Raw genomic sequence first — 19,024 nt, forward strand, 5'->3', positions numbered from 1 at the left:
ACACACACAATGGAATATTATTCAACCTTGAAAAAGAAGGAAATCCTGCAATATGTAACAATATGAATAAATCTTGAATACATTATCCTAAGTGAAATAAGCCAGTCACAGAAGGACAAATACTACATGAATGCACTTATATGAGGTTTATACAATAGTCATTCATAGAAGCATAGAATAGAATGTTAGTAGCTAGGGGCTAGGAGAGGAGGTAAAGAGGAGCTGCTATCTCACAGTTATAAAGTTTCAGTTATGCAAAATGAATACGTGCTAGAGATCTGCTAAACAATACTGTACCTGTAGTTAATAAAACTGTATCGTACATTTAAAAAATTTAAGAAGATAGTTCTCATGTTAAGTATTCTAACCACAATAAAATTAAATAGAAAGATAAAAGATAGTCCCATATGTTTTTTTTTTTAATTTTTATTTATTTATGATAGTCACAAAGAGAGAGAGAGAGAGAGGCAGAGACACAGGCAGAGGGAGAAGCAGGCTCCATGCACCAAGAGCCCAATGTGGGATTCGATCCCGGTCTCCAGGATCGCGCCCTGGGCCAAAGGCAGGCGCTAAACCCCTGCGCCACCCAGGGATCCCAGTCCCATATGTTTGAGAATAAATAATTATTTTAAAAACTTAGGGCCAAAAAATAAATAAATAAAAATTAAAAAATGAAAATGAAAACTTAGGGCCAGAGAGTAAAATAAAGTGAAATATCAAAAATACTGATAATGAATACATTGTATAACTTGTGAGTTTCAGCTAAATTCAGAGAAGAATATCTGTAATTTGAACAGTCATATAAGAAAAGAAAAAAAAAAAAAAAACCCTGAAAATCAATGAGTTAAGGATCATCTTAAAGCATTGGAAAACAAACATCAAAATAAGCCCAAAAATAAAAAGGAGGAAATAAAGAACAGAAATAAAATATGTAACAAACACAAAATAGAGAGGACCAAATAAACTAATAATTGGTTCTCTGAAAAGACTAAGAAGATTGACAAATTACTAGCAAGACTGAGACAGGAGAATACACATAATCAAGGTCAGGAATTTTGAAAAAGACAGTGTCACTACAGAGCTGATGAACATTAAAAGTGTAATAGGAGGGATGCCTGGGTGGCTCAGCATGTCTACCTTTGGCTCAGGGCATGGTCCCAGGGTCCAGGATCGAGTCTCACATTGGGCTCCTTGCAGGGAGCCTGCTTCTCCCTCTGCCTGTGTCTCTGCCTCTCTCTGTGTCTCTCATGAATAAATAAACAAAATCTTTTTTTAAAAAGTGTAATAGGAAAAAATGAAGAATGGCTTCAACTTTATCCTAAGGAATTTTAAAATGTAAAGGAAATGTACAAGTCCTTATAAAAAATTACAAACTACCAAACAAAGAAGATAGTTCTACAACAATGTAAAAAATTGAAACTGCAATCAAAAGCCTCCCCCACAAAAAGCCCACCAGGTTTAGACAGCTTCCCTGGAAAATTCTACAAAACATTTAAAGAATAAGCATCTCTAGCCTTGCCTAAACTTCCAAAAGTGGAAGGATGCTCCTCAAATTGTTTTATGAAGCCAACAGAACCTCATCTCCAAAGTGTTGCAAGGATGTTTCAAGAACTGAAAATTGCAGATTACCCCCACTCATGGAACATAGCTGTAAAAGTCCTCAACAAAACATCAGCAAAGAATCCAGCACTGCATAAAAAGAATAATGTATCAGGACATCTGGGTGGCTTAGCGGTTGACACCTGCCTTTGGCTCAGGGCATGATCCTGGAGTCCCGGGATCCAGTCCCACATAGGACTTCCTGCATGGAGCCTGCTTCTTTCTCCCTCGGCCTGTCTCTGTCTCTCTCTCTCTCTCTCTTTCTCTCTCTCTCTCTGTGTCTCTCATGAATAAATAAATAAAATCTTTTAAAAAAAAGAATAGTATATCTATTGCTAACAAAATAGTTAATGTACAAAAATTAATCAATGTAAGTCACTTCATTAACAGAATGACAAATAATCCTAAGATCAACTCACCAAATATAGAAAAGCATTTTATAGAATTCAATAAAAAAAAAACATTTTTTTTTTAAGAAAACATTCTTGATAAATTTCTTAGCAAACCACAAATACAGAAACTTTCTTAATCCCTTAACAGGTATTCACAAAATCATCCTTAATGGTAATATATTCAGGACTTTCCATTTCATATTAAGAACAATAAAAGGATGCCTGCTAACATTATTTCTATTCAAGGTATTAACCAGTACATGAAAAAGAAGTAAAAATAAAAACGATTGTAATATACAAAACAAAAACTTACATTATACTGAGAAAATCCAAAAAAATCTGCAGATAAATTCATAGAATTAATAAATCAGCATACAAAGGTTGTTGGATATTAAAGTCAATATCCAAAACAAACTGCATTTCTATATGACAGCAATAAACAATTTGAAAACAAAAATTTTTAAACATAGATTTCTAAAAGTGTGACAATATTCAATACCTAGGAATGGATCTAACAACAGATGTGAAAAGCATATATTGCAAAAAGTATAAAACATTATTGAAAAGAAATTAAGGACAGAAATAATTTGAGGAATATACCACATTTATAGATTAGATATTTTACTACATTGTAAAGATGTCAATCCTCCTCCACACTGATCTATAGGTTCAAAGTAATCCCATTCAAGATCTCAAATTATTATTTTTCAGGGCACCTGGGTGGCTCAGTGGGTTAAGTGTCTTGCCTTCCACTCAGGACTTATCCCAGCGTCCTGGGATGGAGCCCCCACTGGGCTCAGTGGGCAGCCTGCTTCTCCCTCTGCCTGCCACACCTCCTGCTTGTGCACTCTATCTCTAGCTCTTTCTGTGTCAAATAAATTTTTTTAATCTTTAAAATTATTATTTTTGAGTTCTCAAGTTTATGTGGGAAATCAGATAAACTGGTTTTTAAATTTTTTTAAGATTTTTATTTTTTGAGTAATCCCTACACCCAACATGGGGCTCAAACAACCCCAAAATTAAGAGCCTCACACCCCACTGACTGAGCCAGCACAGTGCCCCATAGATAAACTGGTTTTAAAATGTTTTAAGGTGAATTTGTTTGTTATAACTATGTTACCTCCTATAGTTACTTCTGAATTCTTTATGGTTACTTTGTTTAAATAGGTTGTTAAGTATTTTTTTTTTTTTAAGATTTTATTTATTTGAGAGAGAGAGAGAAATAGCAAGAGAGAGCATGAAGGAGGGATAGGGAGAGGGAGAAGCAGGGATCCCAACTCAGGAGCCCAACTCAGGGCTTGATCCCCAGGATCATGATCTGAGCTGAACACAGATGTTTAACCAATAGAGTCACCCAGGTGGCCCAGTAGTTATTTTTTTCACAGCAACTTGTAATTCTATAAAATTAGGTGTGCACACCTTTTAAGATATTTGACAACTTTTGGTATTTTGCCTTCCCAAAATCAAATCCTAAGTAAAATCTTGATCCTTAACTGACTTCCCAGAAGGCTCCCTGGAAAATCTCAAGGGATTTGTTCTTTTCCTTTTAAAACGAGAAATATCAAAAATCAATTAGATACATTGAATAGCATAAAAAGCACTGTCAAATAAGAAGAGATTTTTAACTCTCCCTAGGTTATATTTGTGTGGGTAAATGTTATTAATATAAAGATTTCTAGAAATTTGTCAATGTCCTCACTGTCCATGTGTCCTGGTACTGCTTTGCCTCATATTAGACACAATAATAATATAATGCTATCAACATTCCAATTATTATTTTCAAATGTAGCATGCCACAGGGACAACAAAATTTCCTTGCCAATTGTGTTAATTTCATAATGAACTCTCATAAGATCTTTAGCCACAACCAGTTACGTCTTCAACATCTGCTGATTGTTGTTGGTTGTCTTTATCTTTCCTGAAAGCTCTTACAATCAGCTACAAGCCACAGGGACAATGCCAGGTACTCTAGGGTGTAGGCTTCTGGTAGCACTGACCAACATTGAAAGCATACCACTGGACTGCAGAAGGAGTTACAGATCTCTAGTGGGCAAGCTGATGGGTTCATGAAACTACTAATCCAAGATCAAGGAGAACCAAAATTAATTACATGGTACAAAATTAACTGATTAAGGATATTACACCATTTGTTTAAAATATTGCTCCTGGATTTAAGGAACAATTCTCTTTTTACTCTTAAGGTATTTTTAACTTACAACAATTCAGATTATACTTTTGAAAACACTTTTTCTTCCCTGATTAATCCCTCCAGAATTTGGAAACTCTTATTGAGTATTCTAATTTTCATGACAATATAGTTACTTTCACAGGTTCAATAAGAATCTGTTCTCTTTGTAAACAGGACATAACTGGAAACATTAGTTTATATGACCAAGGCTTTGATTGTAACATCATATTTAAGAATGACATGTATAGAATCAAATACAACTAGATAGTCTTAAGGTAATAAGGTTGATTTTTTAAAATAAAGATTTATTTATTTATTCATGAGAGACACAGAGAGAGAGGCAGAGACATAGGCAGAGGGAGAAGCAGGCTCCCCACAGGGAGCCCGATGTGGGACTTGATCTAGAATCCCGGGATCAGGCTCTGAGCCAAAGGCAGGCACCAAACCACTGAGCCACTAGGTATCCCAGTAAGGTTGATTTTATGGACCTAATGTTTATAAAGCCCTCTTAGGTATCTGGCACTGGCTGACGAGGTTCTCAGCATTACAGATGAGTAAGGAAGGATATTCTGGGGACTTGGAGAAGAAAGGAACTTTCCCAAATCTATAGATACTACAAATGAAATCTGGTGGTGAGTTCTTAGCTTAGCTTGGCATTCTAGCCTCAAGAAACATTTAAAGGTGTAGGGTACCTGGGTGGCTCAGTCGGTTAAGTATCTACCTTCAGCTCAGGTCATGATCTTGGAGCCCCACATCAGGCTTCTTGCTCAGGTGCAGTCTGCTGCTCCCTCTCCCTCTGCTCCTTCCCCTACTCATGCTCTTTCTCTCTCTCTCTCTCACAAATAAATAAATAAATAAATAAATTCTAAAAAGAAACATTTAAAGGTCTAATTTAAACTTTCTTATAAAATTCCAACCAAGTAGGCTCCCTGGTCCTCCCAAGTCAATAGCACATTTTCTTCTGCAATGCCAGCAGCACTCCTAAGACACAATGCTGAAGGTCAGAGAAAACAGATTTCTCAGCCATTGAGTGCCTAATCACCAATGATCCTGCTTCTTAAAAAAATATTTATTTATTCATTTCAGAGAGGAAGCATGAGTGGAAGGAGCAAAGGGAGAGGGAGAGAGAATCTAAAGCAGATGCTGACCTGAGTGCGGAGCCCAACACAGGGCTTGATTTCAAGACCCTGAGATCATGACATGAGCCAGAACAAATCATCAGCCACTTGGTGGACTGCACCACTGAGGCACTCCACCAGAGCTTCTTTTACCTCTGGCAAAGTGGATATTGTCACCATCAATGACCTCCTTCATTGACCTAAACTACACAGTCTACATGTTCCAGTATGACTCCATTCATGCATGGCAAGTTCAATGGCACAATCCATTAGCATTAAAAAACAATACAACCTTCTATATTTTCCCATTGAAACCCTAACCCTTCCCCCCATTATTAAACTGATATACATATCTTTAATTCTGGCTACTTGGTGAGCTATTCACCACTACAGAGCATTTCTGCACACACAATAAACTTTTTTTCCTATTAACCCATCTATTGTCAGTGATTTTGCAGGTCCCTGACCACTCAAACTTGAGTTGCTAGAGGAAAAGAGTTTCTTCTCAACAAATGCTTTCTATATCAAACAAGAAAAAAAGAATCAAACAACTAGAATAGGAACACCAAAATAAATTCAAAGAAATTAGGAGAAAGGAGATCATAGGAATGAAAACCAATATTAATTAATTCAAAAAGAAAGCCACAGATTTTATAGATAAATCTAAGAGCTAGCTCTTTGAAAAGATCAATCAAACAAAAGAATCTATTTTTTTTTTTTTAAAGAGAAGGTTAAAAAGCAAAGAGGAGAAGGAAGATCTATAAACAGCTACAGTAGAGAAGAAATTGTAGGTCAAGCTCCAGACTGGGCATGGGGAAGCCAGGTCCATGTAGATCTCAATTGTCCTAGTTCGAGGTAACAGTGGTGACCGTCAGTGTGATGTCTATTTTGGCTACAAGGAGAGTCAGGAACCACTTCCCTGCAATGGGCCAGGCACCAGCCAGGATTAGAGGTACAGACAGATCCTATACAGACAGACTGACTCACTGGGGCAGCCAGAGCATTATCTACCCAAGGAGACATCTGTGGCAGCAGCAAGGGCCCATGCTAGGATGCTGGGCAGAGCAAATCTGAAATTTCACAAGGGGATTAAAATAGCATCAGTGAAGCTGCTAATTCCAAATGAGAATCAGGGCAGAATCAATATAGAGATCAGGAATGGAGAAATTATTATAGATTTCTGCACTGGCTGGAGTAAGCTAAAACAATTTTAATTTTTTACCTATAAGAGTCACTTTAATCAAGTAATCAAAGCAAACACATACCATCAGTAATGGGACAGACTGAGATAGGGTGCAATGAGAACCCAGTCCCTTTTATGATAGCCCTCCAGGTGGGCACAACTTGAATCTCATCAGGAGGAGACATCAGACAAACACAGATTCAAGTAAAATCTACAGAGGCAGGGGCCTATCATCTTAAAAAGTGTTTAGGGCATCATATTCAAGGAAAGTCAGAGGAACTGTTCCAAAATGAAAGATAACAGAGTAACTAAACGCAGTTTTTCATTCTAGACTGGATCTTTCTGCTATGAAGAATGACATTATTGGGACAAACAGAGGACCTTGAATAAGGTTTGTGGACTGTGGATTAGTTGGGAGTAACATATTCAAGTTAATTATTCAATATTGATGGATATTTGGGGTTTGTAAAGAGACTGTCCCTCTATAGGAAACTCATACTGAAGTATTCACAAGTGGCTCAGTAGGATGTCAGCATCTTATTTTCAGATGGTTCAGGAAGAAAAAAAGTACCTGCAACTTTTATGTAAATTTAAGATTGTTTTCACATTTATTATTATTTTTTAAGGATTTTATTTATTTATTCATGAGAGACAGAGAGAGAGAGAGAGAGAGGCAGAGACACAAGCAGGCTCCAGGCAGGGAGTCCGACGTGGGATTCGATTCCGGGTCTCCAGGATCCCTGGGCTGAAGGCGGCACTAAACCACAGAGCCACCGGGCTACATTAAAAAAAAAAAAAAAAAAAAAAAAAGAGGGAGGAAATAAAAGCATTGCCCTCCTGTTACTTCTGTGACTCAGTTTATTTTGTCATTTTAATTCATTCCCTCTCAGTGTTCTTCATGGCATGTATTTCTTACAAGTATAATAAGTATTTCAGACTTCAATTTGTTTTGCATTGATTTTTTTTTTCACATGAGATTATATCATAACCATTTCTCTTCACTCTTGTAACCTTTTAAAAGGCTGCTGCACAGCTGTCCTGTGGATATCCACAAGTTTAGCTACCCCTCTCCTGTGGGAGATTTGGGGATTCACAAACTTCTTTGCTTATTTATTTGGATATTTCTGATTGTTAATTTTTAGTATTATTATTAAGCTTAGTGAATAGTCTTGAATGTGTATCTCTATGCAGATTTAGGATTATTTCCTCAGATTTGCTAAAATTGAATTCAACAAAGAGAAACCATTTCCACACCATATTCCAGTGTATTCTATCAGCCAACCTTCATATCCGTCAGAAATTCAGAGTACTAGTTACCAAGCTCCTTGCCCAGGACAATGTATCTTAATTACAATACATATTTATAACTTAGTATGCAAAAAGGGGGAGGAAAAGATCTTGGGGTTTTATGTGCATTTCAGTTATAGGGAAGTTGAATATTTTCTCACACTTATGATAAATAATACTTTTTGCATCATTAGCTTTGTGACCTCTTTTCTCTAAAATATTTCAAGATAGTGAAACCAGCACTCAATAAAAAAAAAAAAGTCTTTTTTTCACATGGAATTAGACATATCTATAAAGAGAAACAGAAAATCAAGTAAATATGTTACCTATAACTTAATAATTATAATAATTACATAGAATATAGAATATTATATATATATATATACATATATAATTTTCTAGGCCCAAGATGGAGTTGTTCCTGCCTGGGATGCTCCCTCAGTAAACTGAAATATACATAATCTTCTTGTCCCTCTAAGTTCCACTTGACCAGAAAGGCACAGTCAATCCCCAAAAGCCAAACCAACTTTGGGTCTTCTCACTCCAAACAAGGCCAACTGTGTAGCCCCAGATCATCAGATATATTTTATTTTTCTTTTCATTGTTCTTTACTCTTTATTCAATAAAAGCTTCTACTCTATTTTACAGTTCTCTGAAAGGAGAAGATCCACTTCATGAAGTGTTAAATGAAGTCTGCCTTCTTTAATCATTTTTAATAGTATGTATACGTACATGTATATGTGAATATACATATGTATATACATATATATACATATGTATATACATATATACACATATATACACTGGATGTGTGTGTATATGTGTATATATACATATATGTATATATTTGGGGTTTGTAAAGGAGACTGTCCCACTATAGGAAACTCATACTGAAGTATTCACAAGTGGCTCAGTAGGATGTCAGCATCTTATTTTCAGATGGTTCAGGAAGAAAAAAAGTACTTGTAAGTTTTATGTAAATTTAAGATTGTTTTCACATTTATTATTATTTTTTAAAGATTTTATTTATTTATTCATGACAGACATATGTATATATAGAGACATATGTATATATATACACATTTGTATTCTAATAATTTTTAAAAACTCTTACATGAAATGATGCTTTTTTAAAAAAAATCTGATCTTCTAAAGTTGATTCAAAAGAAATAGAAAATCAGAATATATTAATAACTTTGAAGTGGAACGTTGTCAAAGATAACCCTGAAGTCAGAGCCAGCTTCCAAGATGATTGTCCCAGGTCTTCCACTAAGCTAGCTATGTATTCCTAGAAGACTGAAAACACCAAAAGACAGAGCAATATGCAGTGGAGAAAAGGCTTGCAGCCCAGTAGAAAAAAAAAGGGCTTCATGCTGGGCTTAGAATTAATATATTTTCCTTTGTTTGTTATTTACAAAGACTGTGATTTTTAGTAATTGCTTCCTTAGTTGCTTTCTCAGATTAAATTTGGTCCATGATACTTTAAGAGTTGTCAAAAAACCCTGTGTAAACAGACACAGAACTCACAGTGACCCCAGGGCAATGGGTGCAGCCCAACCGGCAGCCAATTTAATCAAGTGGGAATTCAGAGTATTCACTGCAAGCAATTGATTTTCAAGAGAAAAGTCAGCATGATCAAACAGCCTGTTGGGATGAAAATCCCCTGAATCACCCCATCACCGTGTTTTCTACCAACTAACTCCTGACTCCATATAGAGTAATAGCCAAATTACTATAATTATCCTGCAACACAAGTGGCATATCAACATTATTTTAAATGTGGATTTTTTGCATAATCTTTCATTATTATCATTCATCCTCCCATTTGGAAATGGCAAACAACAACAAACTGTGATCTACCCCCAAAAGAAGAAAGGTCACCAAAGAGAACAAATAAAAGGGCTATTTACATGTGAATATACTAAGAGAGATGTGTTTTACAGTCAAATACACTCTTGAAATTCATTAAATGCCTTCTTTCCTGCATTATAAATATGGGCAAAACAGACATCACCTACTGAGAAAATAATCCCAGCACATAATGATCATAACCAACATAAATAAAGCCACTTTTCTTTCAAAGACCTCAGGCCCTATATAAAAATGTGTGTGTATTTCTACAATCGTGAAATTCTGGCTGGTAGCAAGCATGCCAACCAGTCATAACACATGTCCTTCCTGGTGGTGAACAGGAGAGTATGAATGGTCCCCAGTCATCTTGCTCTCTGCAAAATAATTCGTTGCCATCATTCGTTGCTGCTATTTTTAAGAGCATTCGAAAGGATGCAGAAACCAGTACTTAAGATGGAAAATCACCAACAGGTTTTGTTAAATACAGCTGACCGTTGGAAAGGGGTTTGAACTGCACAGGTCCAGGTACACATGGATTTATATATATAATATATATATACACACACAGTGCAGTGCTATAAACATATTTTCCTTACAATTTTAATAACTCTTTTCTCTAGTTTACTTTATTGTAAGAGTCTAGTATATAATACATACAACATACAAAACGTGTTAATTGACTGTTTATTATTGGGAAGGCTTCTGGTCAACAGTAGGCTATCAGTAGCTAAGTTTCCCCAGTTGGGGGAGGGCGCACAAGGCCCCTCAACACCATGTTGTTCAAAGACCAACTGTAATGAAAAGGCTCACCAAGACTTTTGAGGCAGTGTCCCTAACAACAATACTGATTTCGAGTCTGCATCATCTTCTTCCTGGCATGTTAGCAGTTCAAAGGCTCCACCTTGAGAACCCCTGTAAGAGTTTACGCAGTCAGCCTTGGAGATAATCACATGAGCTGGGCATAGGTCTGGCATTATATACTTGTTTTATCAACATCTCTAGCAAAGCATCAGAACTCACATGGTTAATTCTAGAAAACCAAAGTTGGCAAGAGTGGCTAAAGCTTTGAAAGAACACAATTTTGTTACCTTCATATACCAAAAACAACTTTGGTGGAAAAAAAAAAAAAGACAATATTCAGATTGTGATAAATATGAGCTGGTGTATCAGGCTTTGTATGAGCATCAAGCAGAGCAGACTTCATTGCCACTATGTGCATAATTGCTGTAGCCTTGTAGTCTTGGCCACAAGGCTCCAGGGGACTGTTAACACAGGACCCTAAGTGTTATGGCTGGACTGTGTCACAACATTCATATCTTGAAGTCTTCATCCCCAGCACTTCAAAATGTGACTGTGTTTGGAGATAGTGTCCTTAAAAAGAGAACTAAAGTAAAATGGGTCATATGGGCAGACCCTAATCCAGTATTACTGGAGTCCTTAAAAATCCTTAAAAGAAGATTTGGACACAAACAGGCGAGAAAAGAAGACCACATAGACACACAGAAAGAGGACATAGCATCATCTATAAGCCAACAAGAGAGGCCTCAGAGAAAAACTAACCTTGCCTACACCTTGATCTTGGAGTTTTAGCCTCCAGAACTGTGAGAAAATTAATTTCTATTGTTTAAGCCCCCCATCTGAGGCACATTGTTAGGGCAGCCCCAGCAAACTAACATAGAGTCCCAGTGGGTCACTAAATAATTATAGAATGTACTGGGTGTTAAAATAGTGTTCTGAAATATACAATGCAAATATTTTGGCAGAAATACTGCTATGCTACAAACACAAGTGTTTCATCCATATTTGGAATCCATGTTAAAAGAAAAATACAGTAAAATAGAAGGCAACCCAGGCATATAAAATGGAAACCTTAGGAAGGGCAGCTAAAAAGGTTATTTAACACAAAATAAGATTTGATCCAGCCACTGTTTCTTAGTTTTGGCACTGGAAACTGGTTTCAAATGTTCTTCTACCTACAGAGAGAATCCGAGGTAAGAAGCAAATGTAAGTTCAAAGAAAAGAAATTTAAATAAGACATAAATGTTTCCTGACAAAAAGTATTTTTTTTTTAATTTAAAAGGCAACATTGCTATGTTCTATATGGACATGTTATGAAAATCATATTTGGAAGGGCTGATTAAGTATGTACTAAGCAACACTCGTCCTGAGTGGTTTGGTTACTATATTGGTTATTATACTGGCTACACTGACTATTCTTTTGAAAGCCCACAAACTGGTCGTATAAAACTAGGTTTCTCCCTGCCAAGTACACATTAGTTCCACAGAGATTCTGTACAGTGGGCCCTGGGTGCATAATAAGATTCACAGATATGAACCTGAGGCTCCTGCTTCCCAGGTCATACCAACCTACATGACAAACAAAGGTTGCTTTTTGCTTTTTTTGTTTGTTTGTTTAACCAGTAAACGGGGCAATGCCAATACAGCTATGGAAATGCTGGCTGTGCCCTATTTTGTCTTATGCATCACCAAGAAATTTGCCAGCTCAGTTCTAATTCCAAATTCTTTACTGCAATGATGCAGTGAATGAAAGATATAGAGTGATTTTCAAATGCTAGGCAGGGCCAGTGGTGGGGCCAACTGGAAAAACAACAACAACAACAACAACAACAACAACAACACTGTTTTGAGCCATTTTATTGTTACCAGAAGAAAATACACATAAGCTATCAGGCATATGCCATATCCTAATGTGTGTTTGCTAAGTTTTCACAGAATCTTAGCATCTTAGGGAATTTTAAATTTCATTTAGTATAATGTCCCACACAAGAAGAAAACCTTTTCTTAAGCACCTATGACTACTATTTCTTTATGAATTCTTCCAATATTGGGAGAACCTGCTACTTTCAAGATTTTAAGATTTTATTTATTTATTCATGAGAGACATAGAGAGAGAGGCAGAGACACAGGCAGAGGGAGAAGCAGGATCCATGCAGGGAGCTTGATGCTCCTGGACTCGATCCCAGGACCCCAGGATCATGACCTGAGCCAAAGGCAATGCTCAACCACTGAGCCAGCCGGGTGCCCCAGAACCTCTTACTTCTAAACTAGGCTTTCCACTATTCAAATAAATAAATAAATAAATAAATAAATAAATAAATAAATAAATAACTTTTATTGGAGTTTCTTTATGTTGGGACAAAAAATTTGCATCTGTAGACTTTGTTCCTATTGGTCCCAGTTTAGTCCCAAGGTTTAGCAAATAAAAACCAAAATTTACACGTGTACAGTAGGTTATGTACACAAAATGAGTAGCTAGAAAATGTTAACATATACAAATTACTCAAGTAAAATGAAAATTGAATGTGCACAGTTAAACTTTTTAGATCCAATGAAAACTTGTGATATGGCTGAAATAATGAATAGCTAGCAGGCTGATTATAATGTGGATAAGCAGCTAAAGAGGGAAGGTCACTATATTAGCTTAAGAATGTTGAGCCTTGACATTAATCTGCTCAGAAGGGTTGAGGTTGGTGTGATATTGCAAGTTTCACAGCTAGTGGGGAAAGTGTAGACCCTAGTCAAGAACTTGAGAACAAGTGACTTATTTGGGATGTGATTCCAGGAAGCATCAGTAAGGTGTTGGGGAATAGAGAAAGGGAAGAAAGGGCAGCTAGTAAGCATGTGTCATTACACAGATTACCATTGTGGATAGCTGGAACTGAATCCCAGAGAGGAACTTTGGGAAACAGTACAAAACTAATGTCTCAGACTTATCCCACCTGAGAAGTGAGGGAGCTGGGATATTAAACCTGGACTCTTGGCAGTCACGTAAAAATAAGTGTTTTCATAGCTGATGGGAAAAGACTAGATAGGCAGGGTCCTGGTGTGGGTTTCCTCAGAAGCAGACCTTGAGGCAAGGACTCCAGTACAACAGTTTATTTGGGAATTGATTGAGAAAGAGGCATAGGGGGCCAGGGACATGAGACAGGGAAGCAGAGGCTGCTCCTGGAGTGCTAATTTCCTGGCACTTCTGGCCTGTCTCTTGTGCAAGTGGCCTTCCAAGTTCTGGCAAATAACACAGACATAAAGGTGGAGATTCCAGTATACGGAAATCGTTCAGAGTGTGTGTGTGCGCACACACACACACACACACACAAAAGCCTGAGGGAAATGGGTGGGCCACTGAGAACTCACTGAAGTAGTAACTCATTACAACTTGTTGAAGAAAGCTGATCATGTATCCAGTGCAGCAGACACATCACTGGAGTTTAAAGTCAAAGACATTCAAGATAAAAAGTCACCTTGCCAAGCAGAAAGGGCTGGGGCTGAGTCCTGGATCCGTCCACTCCTGATGAGCTTGAGAACCTTGCATGAGCTTGGACAGGTATAAAAAGGAAATAATGACACCTGTCCTAGTCTCCTATATCAAATCATGATGATAAAATGAGATAAAATATACGACAATCCTTTGAAAAGTAAAAAATACTAAACAAAATAAAAGGTACAAGGCAAAATGATGCATGCTCATTTGAAACAAGAATTTTAGTTCATATTTTAGAGAAATTATATTTCTTTTAACTTGAGACTTTCATCAGAAAAACAATGAATGGTAGATCAGAGCACATTTAGAATTTTCTCTGGAGTCTCATTCTTTGTTGTTGAAGGAAGATGGTAGCAAAATGTGTTGATGACTCTTTTCTTAGATATAATAAGCTGTTGATGATTTGTGAATCCATCCCTGAGTTATTTGGAAGCTTATAATAGTGCTCCCTGATGACAATTTAATAATCATCTTTGTATGAGTGAGCATAAAGCTGGATTTTCAAAAATAAACAAGGCACAGAAGGTAACAAGAGAAGTTTTCCTATTTCCTTTACTTCCCATTTTATCCTAGATAAGTAATTTTAAGTAAAAATATTAAAAGTAGTAGAAAGAAGTAGGACTTCCTTCAGCTCCCATATCTCCTTGAGCTTCAAAGTATATTTAAAGTCAGGTTTCAGTCTAAATTTTGGATTTTTTTCTCCCCATAATGTTTCTAAGATAGGAATCTTCTATTCACTCTGTGTATGGAACATCAGTCGCCTCATGGTGACTCCCAGAGAACATACTCAGAAACACATGGGAAAGGACTTTATCTTCTCAATTTGTTTTTTAGAACAGTAACAGTCAGAGGCAGAAACAAAAAAAAATTTTTGAGGACTTACACTGAGCTGAGCACATCATGTAGATTCTAATATTTAGTCTTCCCAACAACTTTTTGGGTTCAATACTACTTTTATCTCCATTTGATGGTGGAGAAAATCAAGCCATAAAACCTATTTAATGCTGCCTTTGACAAGAATTTATACACTTGAAAGTGACAAAGATAACTTATGGTTCAGGACTGCATCATACTGAAAATTTCTGTAGAACACTCCAGTATCTCTTCACTGAGACGCACAGGCAAGCCAGCTTTCACTATTAAAAAATAATGGCCTCAAACCTTTCTTTTGGGAAGTGTTGTTGTCAGTACAAAAAGGAAACACTTCTCCATCTGTGGCTCTGTAAGTTCTTTTAATGAGTGCAAACATTCAGATAAGCTCTGTACATTCTTGCACGTGGTTTCCCATTGAGGAGATAAGATCAGACAGACAGACACCTGCCATTGCTTACACTTGACAAGTCCTTTGCCACCACCCAGTGTGTTCCTCTTCCTATTTTTGAACAATCTTGATATCATCTTTCAGACATGAGAAAGCAGAGCAATTCAAAATGTCCTGATTTTAAACTTAGAAGGCTCAAATAGATCAAAGACCAAGTGCAAAGAAATAACCATCACTAACAATGATGGTCAACATTTACTAAGCATAAATCTGCTTAAGATACAGACAGAGTAAAGCCCTTGACAAGAGTAATATCAGTGAAACTTTACAATTCCCTTATATGGGAGGTATTATTACTTCTATTTTATAAAGGAAGAAACCCAGGTTTAGAAGAGTGAATTAACATACCTTGCATCTGTTCGATTTAAGAATGGAAACACTTTACCTGCAAAGATACCTAGGGATGGAGCAAGACCTCATCAAAATACCAAAGTCTGAGATTACCTAATTTCACTTCATGAAGAACTTGATACAGACAATATTTAAAAATCAATTTTATCATTTCATATGACTAGAAATAACTTAAGCAGGTTAAAAAGGACTACTTGCAATAGACTTGTACTATATACTAATTTGTCAAAGACACAAACACAAATGTACTAATTGGTGGGATTAAAACCTGACAGCATTCAGAACTTCTCAAGTCACTGACTTGAAAAAAAAACACATTATATTTTGATGTGTGTGTGTGTGTGTGTAAAATGCTGAAATACTATCAATTCTTTCACAGTGAACATTCTGAAGGCAGGTATTCTGAATTTAGGGAAATTTAAGCTGCAGGGCCACTATGTCTGTCTACATCTGTGCACTTTTGGCCATTTGTGCTCCCACATATGTGCACCAGATATAAGTAACCATGGAAACTATACCTTAAAGGGAATTGGAGAAGGAGATATAAAATAAACCATCTAGTTCCATCACTCATCAAAAGGCACAGTGGTATAGAAGGTCTGGATTTCATTCTTGACATGTTCCTGTGATAGCCACGGTACCTTGACTTCCTTCAATGCCTTGCTCTTCTGGTGGTTGCAGAACATCATCAGGGTGTGGGATGCAGAGTCCATGGAAGGGCCCCAAGTCAAAACACTCATGCAGGAGCTGCATGTTCACTCTTGAGCACACACTCATGAACCCGACAGCTACACCTTCCACCTGAAACATCCAAAACATCTCGTTACTCTATCAGAACACAAATGAATTCTCATCATGAAACTTCTAGGAACCCGTAGCTTTGAAATAGTTAAGGGAGGGTATGATAGCTTCCTTTAGAATCTCTACTATCCAGCACAATGCATGGCACACACAACATACTCAAAACAATGTCCAATGAATGACCACTGTGAACAATCCTAGAAGTGGATGCATAATTTAGGGAAGTTGCTAGAGTTCTTGAGGGAAAGAACATGTGCCCTCTTTGCCCAGACTTGGTTCTTTTCCTTTCTATGGTCCCACTACAAGCCCAGCCTTCCTATGCAGTTTCTTCCCTCTACCATGCACAGTCTCAGTAACATCAGCCATCATTCCATCCAATTGACCCTTGATTCAGAGATGTTTGTTCATGGTCACCTATTCTTTCAGACTGGAACTTTGATCTTCTTGAATTCATTCATTATTTGATTGGATGGTTACATGGGGAAGAAATGTGAGCAAAGAGGTTTGGTGGGGATATTTGAGCAAAGTAAACTCACAACGCTGGTTCACCATGTGGGTCTGACTTACAAATATGTCACTTCCTAGCATCCAAATGGATACTCGGTTCTGAACCTCTTACAATGGTCTCATGATTTTAGGCCTCTGATGAGGAATACACAGGTGGGAACAGTGTGATATACTAAGAAATACATATTTGGTCTTCATTCCTAGTTCCTGGCACAAAGCCCCTAAGACACTTGTAATTTCCTGAGAGAAGCTTCTTTGTTTTTCCTAAAAAAATCCTTTGAGTAATACCCATGTGTATGCTAATGAGGTGACTCCCAGATAATGGCAGCTGATTGTCAGGGAAACATGTGATTGATTAGTGTTAGAACTTAGGCTCCCACCCTCTGACCTCTGGAGAGGAGAGAGGGGCTTGAGATTGAGTTCAGTCACCACTGGCCAATGACGTAATCTATCATTAATGGAATCATCATAAAAACCCCTAACCAGTGGGAATCAGGAGCTTTGGGTTGGTGAACACATGGAGGTCCTGGGAGAAGACCTGCCCAGAGAGGACGTGGAAGCTTAGAGTACCTTGCTGTGTGCATCCCCCCTTGCACATAGCTGGTACTGAGTTGTATTCTTTATAATAAACCAGCAATAGTAAGCAAAGTGTTTCCCTGAGTTCTATGAGCCATGTTAGCAAATTATCCACCCTAAGGAGGGGGCTGTGGGAACTCCTGATCCATAGCCAGTAAGTTAGTACAGGTGACAGCCTGGGACTTATAACTGGCACCTAAAGTGGGGGCAGTCCTGTGGGCCTGAGCCCTTACCCTGTGAGGTCCACACTAACTCCAGGGAGCATCAGAACTGAATCGCAGGACACCCAGTTGGTATCCAGGGAGCTGAAAGATTGGTTGGTGTAAGCAAAACCCTACACATTTAGTGGCAGTAGTGTTAGAAATTAAGAAAACAAGTTACCTTCTAATGAATAATTAGCCGATCTACACTTATTATTGGTAGTAATACAAATCAATGAAATTTAACTCTAGCATAGTCTGCACTGATAGATATCTGTGACTGAAATTCTTTATGATGCCCCGTCATTAATCCTGTATGTTATTCTTCCCTGCAAGAAAAGCATTTAAAATTTTGAAAGAGGGATTCCTGGGTGGCGCAGTGGTTTAGCGCCTGCCTTTGGCCCAGGGCGCGATCCTGGAGACCCGGGATCGAATCCCATATCGGGCTCCTGGTGCATGGAGCCTGCTTCTCCCTCTGCCTGTGTCTCTGCCTCTCTCTCTCTCTCTGTGTGACTATCATAAATAAATTTTAAAAATTTGAAAAAAAAATAAATAAATAAATAAAATTTTGAAAGAGGGGCACCTGGGTGGCTCAGTGGTTGAGCGTCTGCCTTTGGCTCAGGTTGTGATGCTAGGGTTCTGGGATCGAGTCCCACATCAGGCTCCCCATGAGGAGCCTGCTGCTCCCTCTGCTTATGTCTCTGCCTTTCTCCCTGTGTCTCTCATGAATGAATAAATAAAATCTTTTAAAAAATTAAAAATAAAAAAATAAAATTTTGAAAGAGAGCAAGAAAGAATGCATAGTTCTTCAGTTAACTAATCTGTGGTAATTATTTATTAGTTTATATATAATTAAAACCTATATATATATATATACATATAACATATATCATCTATACCTATATACAGGTCATATATATGTCAAATCACTACATTGTAAACCTTAAACTTATATAATGTTATACAATTATATTTCACTAAAATTAGAAAAGAGCGAAAACTAAATTGTACGTAAAGAACTCTTCCTGTTAATCATAACATGCGTTTTAAGCAAATTCTGGTTGATTTGACTGACAACTCTTGTTGAAAGCCACCATTACTAGGTCCTACCCCTCAAGTGTTCAGACAGTATTTCTTGAGACAACCATTCTGTGCAGGAAGCAGAACTCATTGTAGGCATTCCCTAGTTCCAAGAATGTAGCATCATTCCATAAATGCCAGTCAGAGAAAATGGTTAATATTTTAATCTACCAAAGCATAAAATTAAGCTACAACAATGCTCAGTCTCTTACATGACACACAGAAAAGTTAGGCATTAAAATATTTGTTCTCAAATGTATCTTCTAGTTGGAAATCAATTGTTGTCAA

At 37.3% G+C, this 19,024-nt stretch overlaps 1 protein-coding gene across 9 annotated transcripts in view; it reads right to left on the reverse strand.

Annotated features, from left to right (window-relative positions):
* CFAP61 (cilia and flagella associated protein 61) overlaps window positions 1-19,024 on the reverse strand; it is a 278,254-nt gene that overhangs the window by 205,296 nt on the left and 53,934 nt on the right. For all 9 annotated transcript variants that reach the window (XM_049100272.1, XM_049100274.1, XM_049100273.1 and 6 more), the window contains one exon: window positions 16,214-16,373. In XM_049100272.1, coding sequence (XP_048956229.1) covers window positions 16,214-16,373 — 160 coding nt within the window. The remainder of the gene's footprint in view (window positions 1-16,213; window positions 16,374-19,024) is intronic.

The sequence above is a fragment of the Canis lupus genome, chromosome 24 (assembly GCF_003254725.2).
Source record: "Canis lupus dingo isolate Sandy chromosome 24, ASM325472v2, whole genome shotgun sequence".
NCBI lineage: Eukaryota > Metazoa > Chordata > Mammalia > Carnivora > Canidae > Canis > Canis lupus.